The 12,328-nt window shown below is 38.3% G+C and overlaps 1 protein-coding gene across 1 annotated transcript in view; it reads left to right on the top strand.

Annotated features, from left to right (window-relative positions):
- Positions 1–12,328, top strand: part of raver2 (ribonucleoprotein, PTB-binding 2) — a 100,919-nt gene that overhangs the window by 19,485 nt on the left and 69,106 nt on the right. The window contains exon 3 of the mRNA XM_042417597.1: positions 8,721–8,787. Within this exon, the coding sequence (XP_042273531.1) occupies positions 8,721–8,787 (67 nt within the window). The remainder of the gene's footprint in view (positions 1–8,720; positions 8,788–12,328) is intronic.

The raw sequence follows: 12,328 nt of genomic DNA, 5'->3' as shown, positions 1-12,328 counted from the left end.
TGAAAAGGATGAGCAAGAATAACAGAATAAACAGAGACTGATAAATTGACTGTTTTAAAGAAAAGATCAGACAGGGAGAACGTAATGGATCTGATTCTGTGTCCCCAGTTTGTATTCTCCTTTCTCTCCCAGAAGGCAACTGTACTGTAACTTTGCATGAAAATGTAACCATTATAGCCAGTTTAGCAATGAAGGGAAGGAAAGACGAGAGAAATCAGAAGGATAAACATGAGGGGGAAGACAAGGAGGTAGCTTGGATGTGGGGGAAGAGATAAAGAGCAGGAGAGAAGAGGAATCAAAACAAACTTGTTAAACTGAAGAATTCTACCAGTGGCAGTGCAGAGCGAGAGTGTGAGAGTAGCATACAAGGTGTGAAAACTCTGAGAATGTTTGAGAGATAGATGTCTGCACTCATGTGTATTTATGCTTGTCTGCCTCGCAATATGTGAAGGTGCACGTTTTCTAAGAAGATCTCCTGGCAGGCATTTGATGGGCCAGTGATCCGTGCTGTGCCTGGTTTGAACCACCTGTCATACACACACATACACACACACACACTGCTTGGCTAATACCAAATAGGGAAAAGAGTGTTTTTCATGATATATTAGGGAAACGTTGTAATTATCATTGAATAAGCAACAGATTGTAACAGAGTGTTGAGATATAACTGAATGCAGCTGAAATAAATTTTTGATGCTTGTTTGAAAGCAACCACAAAAGGTATAAAAATTTTATATCCCACTTGAATGATACCAGTCATACATTCAGAGTGGACAGCATTAACTGTTTTCCATCCCATCAATGTCTGTTTGACACCTGAGTGGAAAACTGTCAAAATCTCTCACTCAAAGTTGGGATTTTTCTTTTTTTTTTGTGGGTATCACTGACCAATATCAAAACTGTAATATTGTAAAAGGGTCCAATGAGAACACCACAGATTACACTGCTCATACAAATACAGTGCCACTAAAATCACCAGTATGATTGCACTGTTAGTATTACAGCTCCAAAAATGCAAGTGATAATGATGCCGTTATTGTAATGCTAATAATTTTGAAAGACACAGTTGTGTTAAGTGTGAGAGTAGCCTTCTGTTTGCTGGCAGACTTGGGCTTCATCCTCTGTTCTCTCTCTAGCATATATCACTCTATCAGTAGGTCAAGGACACAGTTATTGCCGGTAAGGAGGCCATGCAGAGTGTGTTTGTCCCCTAATCCCCCTATCCCTCCATCTCTCTCTCTCTCACACCGACACACACACACATTCACACAGAGCTGAAATGATAGCCCACGGTTTCACTTTTTCCCAATGGCCCTCTGTGTGTTTGTAAGCCAGAGACAAAAGGAGATTATGTATGTTTATGCATTTTTCCCTTCTTTCTTTTTTTGTTCATAAAATCATTCTAGTAAAGCTGTCTTGCCTTAGATTTATGTACATTACTCTGTATGCTTTCCACTATAATGTGGTCCTCTCTAGAGTGACTTACAGAGTGCAACAGAAGTACCTTAACTGGCTAATAGTACAAGCTGTCAGTCGCAGAGTGAAGGGGGGGTTCAAAACAACACCCAGGCCCACTGAAAGGCAGTTTGAGTTTATTTGCTCTTTATTTGCAGAAAATTGATATTAGAAGCTGTGAGTGAAAGGACAGTTACTGACAAACACAAGGATGCGACTGTTTCTTGCACCGAAATTACAGTAATCAAACAACTGTGACACATTACTAAGTTAATTTCATCACCTGGGATATTTGAAATAGAGTTGGATATAGAGGAGCTGCTAAGGACTCAACGTCTGTTTAAACACTTGGTGGATAAGTTATCTATGTGAAGGATGGCCTCTTTAACTGTTTATCCAACCGGCTGTCTCAAAAACAGCACAGCTGTGTGTCATTCGATTCCTAGAGCACATAGGGAATACACTGTATAGGCAATATAAGTTGTTACGGTAAAGTAATTGGAATGTGTCAATCTGGGGAATGAAAGTGATAAAATTGCTACTTTTCTGGAGTGTTTACGTGCACAAACTTATAACTCAAACGTAACTTTGACACAGCAACATGTGTAACCTTGTGCTGATGCTCGTCATAATACTGCTCTCCTGATACATTTTGGGCTAGTAAGTGGATTACCAATACTTCAGTCCAAAACATTGTTGCTATAGTTCGTTTAAAATGTTTCATACGACACTTTCACCAGTAACTAAAGATCTGCATTTTCTGGTCTTCTCTAGTTGATGGAGTTTGCCCAACCTGCGAGGACAAGAATGAACTCTCACACTTAACTGTTGCTGGTTATGGCAAATGCATATTACGTAGGTGTAATTGCTCTGCTGAAGGCAGTGGTCTTACCCAGGCAAACTGCCATTCCTTAATAGGCATGCTTAAAATTAGATAACATAAGGTAAGTGAAGACTGGAGTGGTGGGTGGTATCTTTTATCTGCAGCGTAGCCACTCTTCAGGGAAGTTAGTTGTTTCTGACTAGGTGTCAGAGAGGGCTGCTATCACATTCCTTATCAAGCTTGTCCTCTCAGGGCAGTTTGCCTGAATGTTGGGGCACATGGGTGCACCCACAATGGCACACACAGAAATTGGCCTTGGGCTTAAGGCTGATGCTGAGAGACTTGCTGGAAATGTCAGCGTCTCAAAGTGTTGAAACATGCAGAGAAATCAGTATGGCACAGCATGTAGCAGAAGGGCATACAGTAGATGTAAACACGTCGTCCATATTGATAGATGAGCAGCAGATTTTCCATTTTTCCTCCTCTGGTGAATGGCTGTCCGCGTCAGCCATTCTGACTAACAAGTTGTAGTGATTGTCAATAAAGCGCACAATTTTAGCTACCAAAGTACCAGAACCTCATGCAATATTTCATGCAGACCCATTACTCTCGATGACTGTGAGAAAGCACTTTAAGCCATGTCAAATAACTAAGCACCTGGATCGGATGGTTTCCCTACTGAATTTTACAAGCACTTTTGGACCACAATATCACTACCCTTTTAACCCTTTTAAAACCACAGGGATCACCGGTGACACCGCGGACTTTGGGTGTTGAGGGCTTCACAAAAACCACAGTATTTGCTACAGCGCAGTAATATATGGCAGAACATGGAGAAAGCTTTGCATGACTTTATTATGGTGCTAAAAGGGTTAAGATGACAACAGAAATTTACCAATCTCCAAACATCCCACCACATATGAATTCAGTACTCATCTCAGTTCTTCTCAAACCTAACAAAGATCCTACTCTCTGCTCAAGCTACCACCCCTTATCACTCATCAACACAGACATCAAAAATCTTAGTAAAGCACTAGCTATGAGATTGGAAAAAGTCATTAATATTTCAATTCACCTGGACCAAACTGGTTTCATCAAAGGTAGAGACTTCAAATAATATGTACCACCAATTCAACCTAATAAATATATCCAAAGATTAAAAGACTAACACATCCATCATATCATTAAATTCAGAGAAAGCATTTGACCATGTAAACTGAATTTTTTTATTTGCAACACTAGAGAGATTTGGTTTTGGAGTTATTTATTAAATGGATCAAAATTTTTTTACAACTCACCCACAGCATCAGTAATCACCAATGAAATAAGTTTACAACATTTCACACTAAACCATGGCACCAGGCAAGGATGTCCTCTCTCTACATTGTTATTCGCACTATGTATAGAACCCCTAGCAGCTGCCATTCGCCAAGACATAAAAATCACTGGAATCACCATGACCAACACAACCCATGAGGTCAGTTTTTATGCTGACGATTTATTGTTATTCTTATATTTATATATACAAAAACCATCAATATCATTACCTGCAGTGTTTAAACTCATAGAAAGATTCTCCTCTATCTCTGATTATTCCATTAATTGATCCAAATCCACCATTTTCCCACTAAATCAACACCAGTGGATGAGTGCAACCCCAAAATTACCCTTCAACATCCCAACTGGTAACATTCAATATCTGGGCATTGATATTTCTTCCAATCTTCCAGAGCTGTTCCACCTCAACTTTACCCCCCCCATCCTTAAATCCACCGAAGATCACTTAAACCGCTGGGATAATTTACCACTCTCCCTTGCAGGCCACATTGCAACAATCAAAATGTCAATTTTACCCAGAATCAATTACCTCTTCTCATTGACGCTTGTCCAGCCAACATCCAATTGGTTCAATACACTTGACTCACTAATCACAAAATTCTACTGGAAAAACCAACAACCGAGAATCAAATTCACAACACTACAGAAAAACAAACAGAGTGGAGGTTTAAATGCCCCAAATTTCCCCCACTGTTACTTAGCCAATCAAGTGGTTAGAAATGGTTCGAAATTGAACAGAATGCAACAAACTGTCCATGAAAGATCTACCATTTCTCTCAACAACTATAAAAAACATAACTACTAAAGGAACACAGTCATTGCCACAACTCTGGAAGCGTGGTGGAAAATCAATAAGATCCCCAATCACACAACCTCAACATGTAAATTCACCCCAATTTAGACCTATTTACAATATCAACATCCAAGAAACCACTGTCAAAATTATACAGACTTATTTCATCAACCAAAGACTCCATCGTAACTGTCCCCCACCACAGACTGGGAAAAAGATTTGATTTTAATGTTGATGCAACCTTCTGGAAGCAAATTTGCAACTTCTTCTCTATGACCAGTAACCCCAGTCTAAAGGTCATTCACTATAAAACCATACACAGAACACACATAACTCAACACAGGATACACTTAATGGGTTTCACAGACAACGGCATATGTCCCCAATGCACTCTCAACACCACAGACGACTACTTTCACTCGGTATGGCTTTGCACGCCAACTCAAAAATTTCTGGGGCTAGTTTGGTTTTTGTTTGTTTTTTTAAAATATACACTTTGACTTCATTCTGGAAAGGCTACACCTTCTCTGTAAATGCACAAATTGAAAAAAGAAAGAAAGAATGGCATTCTGCCCACATACCATCCGGTTCTCAATCGTATCTGTTGGCGATGAAGACTTGTAATAGGGCAGGTGGTAAGGAAATGCTACTCTATTTGTCTGGGATTATTAAAATCAGGGTCATTTATGTTTTGCAAGTTGTAGATTTAGTTTTAGTAGAGTTTAAGTGTTTGCTCTGTCTGAATTTACAGCTGTGGGCTAGTTTTCCAGATTGTCTCTTTACTGAGCCCAGTGGCTGTTTGGAAACACTTGTGAATGTTGGTTGGCTATTAAGGAAGTATTAATTAGAACACGATTGAAACAGTGTAGTGTGAATCCCATTGAAACAAAATGGAACATGAGAGAGCAGCGTGAAAGGATGTAGTGAAAGTAAAAGATCATTAAAACATGGAGTGTAAAAGGAAATCGGGTGAAACAAACCGGAATATTATTTTTTATAATGCAGCATTTGGTAAATTGTGTGGCTGAGAAAAGAGGCAGGACTGTTAAGACTCCTAAAAATACTCTATAAATGTCTTGTAATGTGTCAATGCTACAAGAAACACAATATCAACTCAGTCTAAATACAGAATAGCACAGCACTGTGCAATAAAATAACACCAAAGAGAATCACACAGAGTGGCACGGTTCAACCTTGTCTGAATGTCATCAAGTACTCTCCAGTGTCACTGTCTGCATACTTTCCATTACAGCGGTAACTATCGATCAGTTTTTGAACACCACCATTTAATCTAATGAAAATTTCTGTGTTGTTTATGGTCCTCCTTTGCTCATTATTTCTTGCATTTAGGATTTAGTTTTTTAGTCCCTTTATGTCAGAGCTGTAAAGACACAGAATTAAAGTAAATACAAGAGCTCTGCTTTAACTTAAACAGACATGTAATGTAACAGAGAAATAAAGAGAGCAGGAAAAAAGAGACACTTGATACAGTAAAAACAGTACATTTAGAGAGTAGGAATACAGTTTGTAAGCGGTGAAACAGAGGGATAAGCTGACATAAAAACTGAGGGGAGCTTTGTTTGGCAGTAACAGCTTAAATCCTAACACATTTGTACTGACACGCTTTAATCTAAATTGATTAATCCTATTTTGTTGTTGTTGTATTTGCGTTGTTGTTTAATTGTCTACAACACAGTTTCAATTCATGCTTTGTCATTATGTCTAGAAAACCCCTTATAACTTTGTTGACAACAAAAAATCTCCATTCTGAAATCTGTTTTTTTTTTTTTTTTACTATTATTGAGTCTTTAAATTCTTATTTTCTTAAAATACGTGAAAAAATGTACAAGTATGCTAAGAATATTTTGACCTTTTTCCAAAGGAAATTAACTTTTTTGAAATATTTTTCTTAAATCAAGTCTAGTTGTTCTTTTTATTTCTAGGAAATTGGTTTAGATATTCTTTCTGCAGTAGCAGATTCTTAACTTGTGTTAAGAGGATAAGGTATTACTTTTTAACAGACAAATGATGTGATTAAAATTGAGGGGTTTTTTTTACGCTGTTTTGGTTTGAGGTGGTTTCTCTTAATCCCTTTCATTTAACACCGCTGCTGTTAACCTGAATCCCTTCCCTTTAGCATGAGATTGTAGCAAGAAATAAATGTGTATGGAGAATAATCTGAAACACTTATTTTTCTTTTTTCTCCATCTCTCTCTATCTTTGTTCCTCTTAGCGATTACTGCTCACTCTGCACTGATTTGAAGGTCGAGCGAGCTAACCCTATGTGTGGGCTGCCTTGCATGGCCTTCACTCATATGGAACATGCCTGCTCACTGTGTACATGAGTGGGCTGGATGGTGGTTAGAGAGATAGAAAAGAGAAAAACATACATATTAGAAACCCCTTGAACGTTGTATTGATCACTTGAGGCAGATTTCTTTTGTTTTGTCTTTATAGAAACGATGTGGTAAATGGGAATGGAAATGTTTTATCTGTTCACATGACCTCCCGGAAATGTCATACCTTCTTTCACTCTCATGGAAAAGGTGATCATTGTATGACTGTGAGTTGGTGCGTTTCAGTATTGCAGAGTTCCTTTCTTTGTTTTCATCTTTGAATGGAAGCACAAAAAAACATGGGCAGCATTAGCTGACAGTGAACAAAAGCAGAGTTTTGGTAACATTAGCTGCATTCTCCCAAATACTAATCAATTCTTAAAAGACTATTTTCATCTATTCTCTGTTTGCCACATTCAGGCTCATTTATAAAGCCTTTTTATTTGCTTTAAACCAAAAAATGCACATGGCTCACATTTATTTATTCTGTTTTTTTTAAAAGTTTGAATAAAATTGGATAGCAACATAATAAGACAGAGTAAGAGGAAGTAGAAAAGTGTAGGATAAGTGTAGGAGAGAATCTTACCACATAATACTTTGATCATGGTGAGTTCAGTGTGTCTGTACCTGAGGATAAAACAGTCTGAAAGTCCTGTTTGATGTGCATCATTATGCACTGGCCATTACTTTTTGCCTTTGGTGGCACTTAACAATAATTGTTTTGTGCTGAAATGATCTTTCCACAGTTGAGTTTAGACTGAGGCTTGCAGGTTGTTTTAGCAATGCGGTTGTTTTTTTTTTTTGCTCACTGTTCAGTCCCTCTGCCTTCACCGTGTTGCTGTTCGATCTGTAACTGTTCTGCTCTCGGACATGTTTGACAGTCACTGGACCCAACAGGGTTGCTCGTATCACATGAGCATATCTAAAAAACACACTTGTTGCCTAGCTCGAAACAGTCTGTGCTGTCATTTACTTGTGCGCAATACTTGTGTGAGTCTGTGTGGCTGCATAACAGTGAAACCCATCAGGCAGGGACTGAGGCTAACAGAGAGTTAGCAAGTGCGTAACACACTCAGGCAGGGTGTGAGGATCTCTGGCTGTGCTATTGCATCTCTCTCATTACTCTCTGCATCATATACTGTCGGTAAAGAGCTAAAAAAAACATGAGAAAGGACTCCACTCTCCTTTTTAAAAAAAATAAATTCAGGCTTTTTATCTTAAAAATACACTAAAAAACATAATTACCCTTTAGAGACAAATTGCTGTAATTGGGAAGTCTCCCATCAAAGAGTTTATTGTGAAGGAAAAGAGTTTGCTCAAGTGTCCAAAAAATAAGTTTTTCAGTGTGTGTGTGTGTGTGTGTCTTACTGATGTGCAAAAATACATTTTAATAAGATTTATCTAAATAAGCTGTCATGGTGACTATTTGAGAGTCAGTGTGTTATTGAAAGCAGTTGGTAAATCAATAACTTCCTGTTAAAAGAGTACTCTGTGAACATGCACAGTAAGTTACACAGTAGTAGAGTTGTACTGGATTTGCTGACATATTTAAACATTACTTTTTGCTAAAGTGTATGCAATTTGATGCAGTTTGGTTTAAATATTATCATTATTATATTAACAATTTTGATAATCATACAATGTTTCAAGTAAAAATGCCAAAATTACAGGTTCTCAATTTTATTTTATTGTTTGACAGGTCACACAAAATAATACATCCTTTATATTTAATGATTAACTGAATGAGTAGATTAATTTATAGATGGATAGATACTGCAAATAATTGTTCGATGCAGCACTCTGAGAGTGAGGCACTATTGTGTTTAGCTTTCTTGTTCTGTATAAGCAGTTTTTTAATATATATATATTTTTTAAAAAACATTCAAATTTGAACAGTTCTTTGATTATTTGTTATTCTGGCGTTTTGGTGATCTCTTGGCTAAACTTCTGTCTCGCTCTTTCTCTCTTCTTATAGGAGGTCCATGAAATTCTGAAAGAGTATGAACTGAAGTACTGCTTTGTGGATCGCAACAAAGGAACAGGTAAAACTGACTCTAAAACTGACATGCAGCCATATATAAATGCAGCTTTTCTCAGATTAATGTATTGCTTAACTACTAACGACTAACTAATTGTAAACATGGAGCCATTACACAACCCCCCCCCCATTTCTAATGTGCTATTATAGTGGAATGAAAGCTGTGCAGCAGTGTTATTTATGAATAGAGTGAAGCAGGATATATGATTGTAATGGTTAATAGTTCAAGGTATAATAGTGTAGGGCTAGTCTTGCCTTTGACTCCAGTGACCAAGGTCTGAATTTGTTTTGTTTTGTTTATATAGTTATTGTTGTTTTTGAGAACAGTACTGGTGGTTATTTGACTGGCAATATCTAGCTATAGGAAAAAAAAACATGTTAGTTGTCATTTAACAAGCTAATTTGTTTCTGAAGTGACTCGAATGAATGAAATTCATCCTCAATTTGAACATTAAGGTTAGATGTCATGACAAATAAATATCATAAATAAATATAATATTGTAACCAGAAAGCAGAGTGCTACAAATACACTAACTGTTATACACAGTGTTTGTGACTTTTCTGTAATTCAGTAATTGGAAGGATTGAGCTTTTGTTGCCTTACACTGAGAGGAATCAAACAATCTTATACAACATCACTTGGAGTTCAAGTTTGCCGGATAAATCTCCTCATCAGGATGAGTTGTTGCAAGATTGACTGGTGTTTTGAGAGCAATAGAGGATGAGGAGTAAGGATTAAGTGATAGGTTTGATCAACTGTTTGTAAAATACAGAACAAAGATTTTTAAAGCATTTAATTGGCTGTTTGGTGTTTGAATTAACATGGACTGAATTCATATGGTAAAATTTGTTCCTACAGTCTTTGAACAAATAAAGGATGCATAACTTTTCATACCAGGGTTCTCTCTATCTGTCTGACCTTCTGAGTCTCACACACACACACACACACACACACATACATACACAGAGACAGAGCAGACCCCCTGCCCCTAGAGTGTGTCCCTTTCCGGGGAAATCTTACATAGTGCCTATATTTAGCCCGTGCAGTCAGCCAAGTACCTGAAACATAACGCTTTAGAAAGCAGAGGGGAGCTGTAAACAGCTGAGATATCAAAGCACCGGCCTGTCCAAAAGGTTAATGGTGTTTCAGAGCAAAGGAGGACCTGATGAAACATGGGCCCTCGTCGGACCGGCAGCCACTGTACTCTACTAATTAGGCTACTCCCGTGGCTCTGATGTACTGAGGTGGGTGGAGTGGGATGGGAATCTGTCGTCACAGACAGCACAGAAGCTTTTTAAGACACGGTGTGATTTTTCCCTAACAAACCTGTTGTGATGTCAGCGATGGCGTCACTTTGTCTCTTTTTCTTTCTGTCTTACTTAATGCTCTTTGTCTCTCTCTCAGTCGCTGCCACTCATCTCTGTCAATCTCTACCTCACCCTCTACACTTTTACCCTCTGTCCTTTTTTGTTTTTCTTTCCATTTCCTCCTCTCGCTCCACTTCACTGAAGTACCACTTTCATTTCAAGGACTTATTTCAGTAGTTTGACAACATAATGTGGTAACATCCGGGGGTCTCAGTATTAGCTCTCTGAATTAAAATGGAAGATGTTTTGAGAGGAATTTACATATATTTTCAAAGAGTTCTGTGAAGGGCCTCGGGTGAAAGCGAGATAGGGAGAGAGGTTTTTCTTTTAAGTTATTTTTCCAAGTAATATCATCATGAATTTTATTAAGGACACTGTTAAGATGGTTCATTGCAGCAGAGGTGTGGTTGTAGGAGGTGTTGTCTGCTCTGAGGCAAGAGCAGGAGCTTTCACAGCTTGTTAGCTTTACATTTAGGCTGACGTTAATCACAGTGTCCAGGAAAGTGCTGTTTAATTCTACAGAGAGGAAGAGTGTCTATAGGGAGAGACTGAACACCACAAAGAGCATTTTCAGATAATATTCTAAAACTCACTATACTCCCTGAATTGACAGAACAATCGGCAGTTAAATTTGTCTTTCTTTCTCTTTCGGTTGGCAAACAAAGAAATTGTGGATTTCGGCATACTTTGTTGAGGATGGGGCTAAACGGATCGACTGTTCTGACAGACATAGCTGGTTTTAGCAGATTAAACATCATTGCATTATAGAACTTTTTAAAAAAAACTCTAGTAGTCTGTTATCATGTTGCATTGTTGGCTTAAATGCAATACAGGTGTTTTAATACAGTATTGTTTCTGTTGTCTCTGGATGAATATAACATAGTTCCTAGTGATTTGGTCAAACCCTACACTCTCATCTTGGTGAAGGCTTTTCTCTTCTCTGACCCCACAGTGGTGGAATAAACTCCATAATGAAATCAGGACAGCGAAATCATCTTTGACAGCAAGCTGAAAATCCACCTTTTCAGTCTGAATCGTGATAACACACTCTAGCATGTCACTTAATTAAAAAAACAAACAAACAAACAAAAAAAACAGACCACAAAACAAAGAAAATCCTTGTCATGTAGCTCTCTAACACGCTTTTAACTGTTTATTTGATAGGGTTGCATTTACTTGAAGCGAAGCGTTGGTTGTGAGTTGCTGCATTGACACCTGTGAACAAATCAGTACTCTGAACATATCACATCAGCATAAATGTAAATTCTGAATTGTGTCATTGGCTATATAAACACACTACATGAGTGATCAAAGAGAAATGTAGGCAACAGAAGGAGTTTTTGAGTATATCACAAGATCCTCCTCAGCAGATGGATTGGTAACTGTTCAAGTTTCCATTTTTCAGGCACTTTAAAGGTGCATTGTGTAGGATTTAGTGGCATCTAGCAGTGCCCCTTCCAAGCATGTAGAAGAACCTATGGTGGCCGTGAAATGAGTGAAAACCCACGAAGGGAACTCTCTAGAGCCAGTGTTTGGTTTGTCTGTTCTGGGCCACTGTAGAAACATGGTGGTGCAACATGGTGGGCTCCATGGAAGAGGACCCGCTCCCTGTGTAGATATAAAGGGCTCATTCTAAGGTAACAAAAACACAATGATTCTTATTTTCAGGTGATTATACACTAATTAAAACATACTCATGAATATTATATTCAATTTCTGCCAAGTCCGTTCCGCTAGATGCCACTAAATTCTACACACTGTAGCTTTAAGGACTTCTCATTCCTGTTGGATTAAAAATATAAATTTAATATTCATTCTCGACCTTGGAAACAGTTGTTGAAAAACAATCTAACCAGAAGCTGTTGAGGAGCTCCAAACTCCTGGGAATTGTTTTAGGTGGGCTACAACCTCAGCAGGCAGGGTTCCCTTAGCTGCTGTGTGTGCTGGGAGATCCCCGACTGCTTCATTTAGAGGTGTGGAAGATTGATTTCAAGCCTCTGTAGCCTGTCACTTTGTGAGTATGTGTGTGTGTGTGTATGTGTCCGCGTGTGTGTGCGTGCACGCCTGCTGAAGGATTGAATATTTTGCCTTGATCTTTTAACCCCCCGGCTTTTCGCTTCCTCACTTAACCAAAACACACACTTCCATCCAACCTCAGCTCCTGTGGTTTTATACTG

This window comes from Thunnus maccoyii, chromosome 7, assembly GCF_910596095.1.
Source record: "Thunnus maccoyii chromosome 7, fThuMac1.1, whole genome shotgun sequence".
In the NCBI taxonomy this organism is placed as follows: domain Eukaryota; kingdom Metazoa; phylum Chordata; class Actinopteri; order Scombriformes; family Scombridae; genus Thunnus; species Thunnus maccoyii.
Note: the sequence above shows the minus strand (reverse complement) of the source record. Positions and strands in the feature narration are given on the sequence as shown.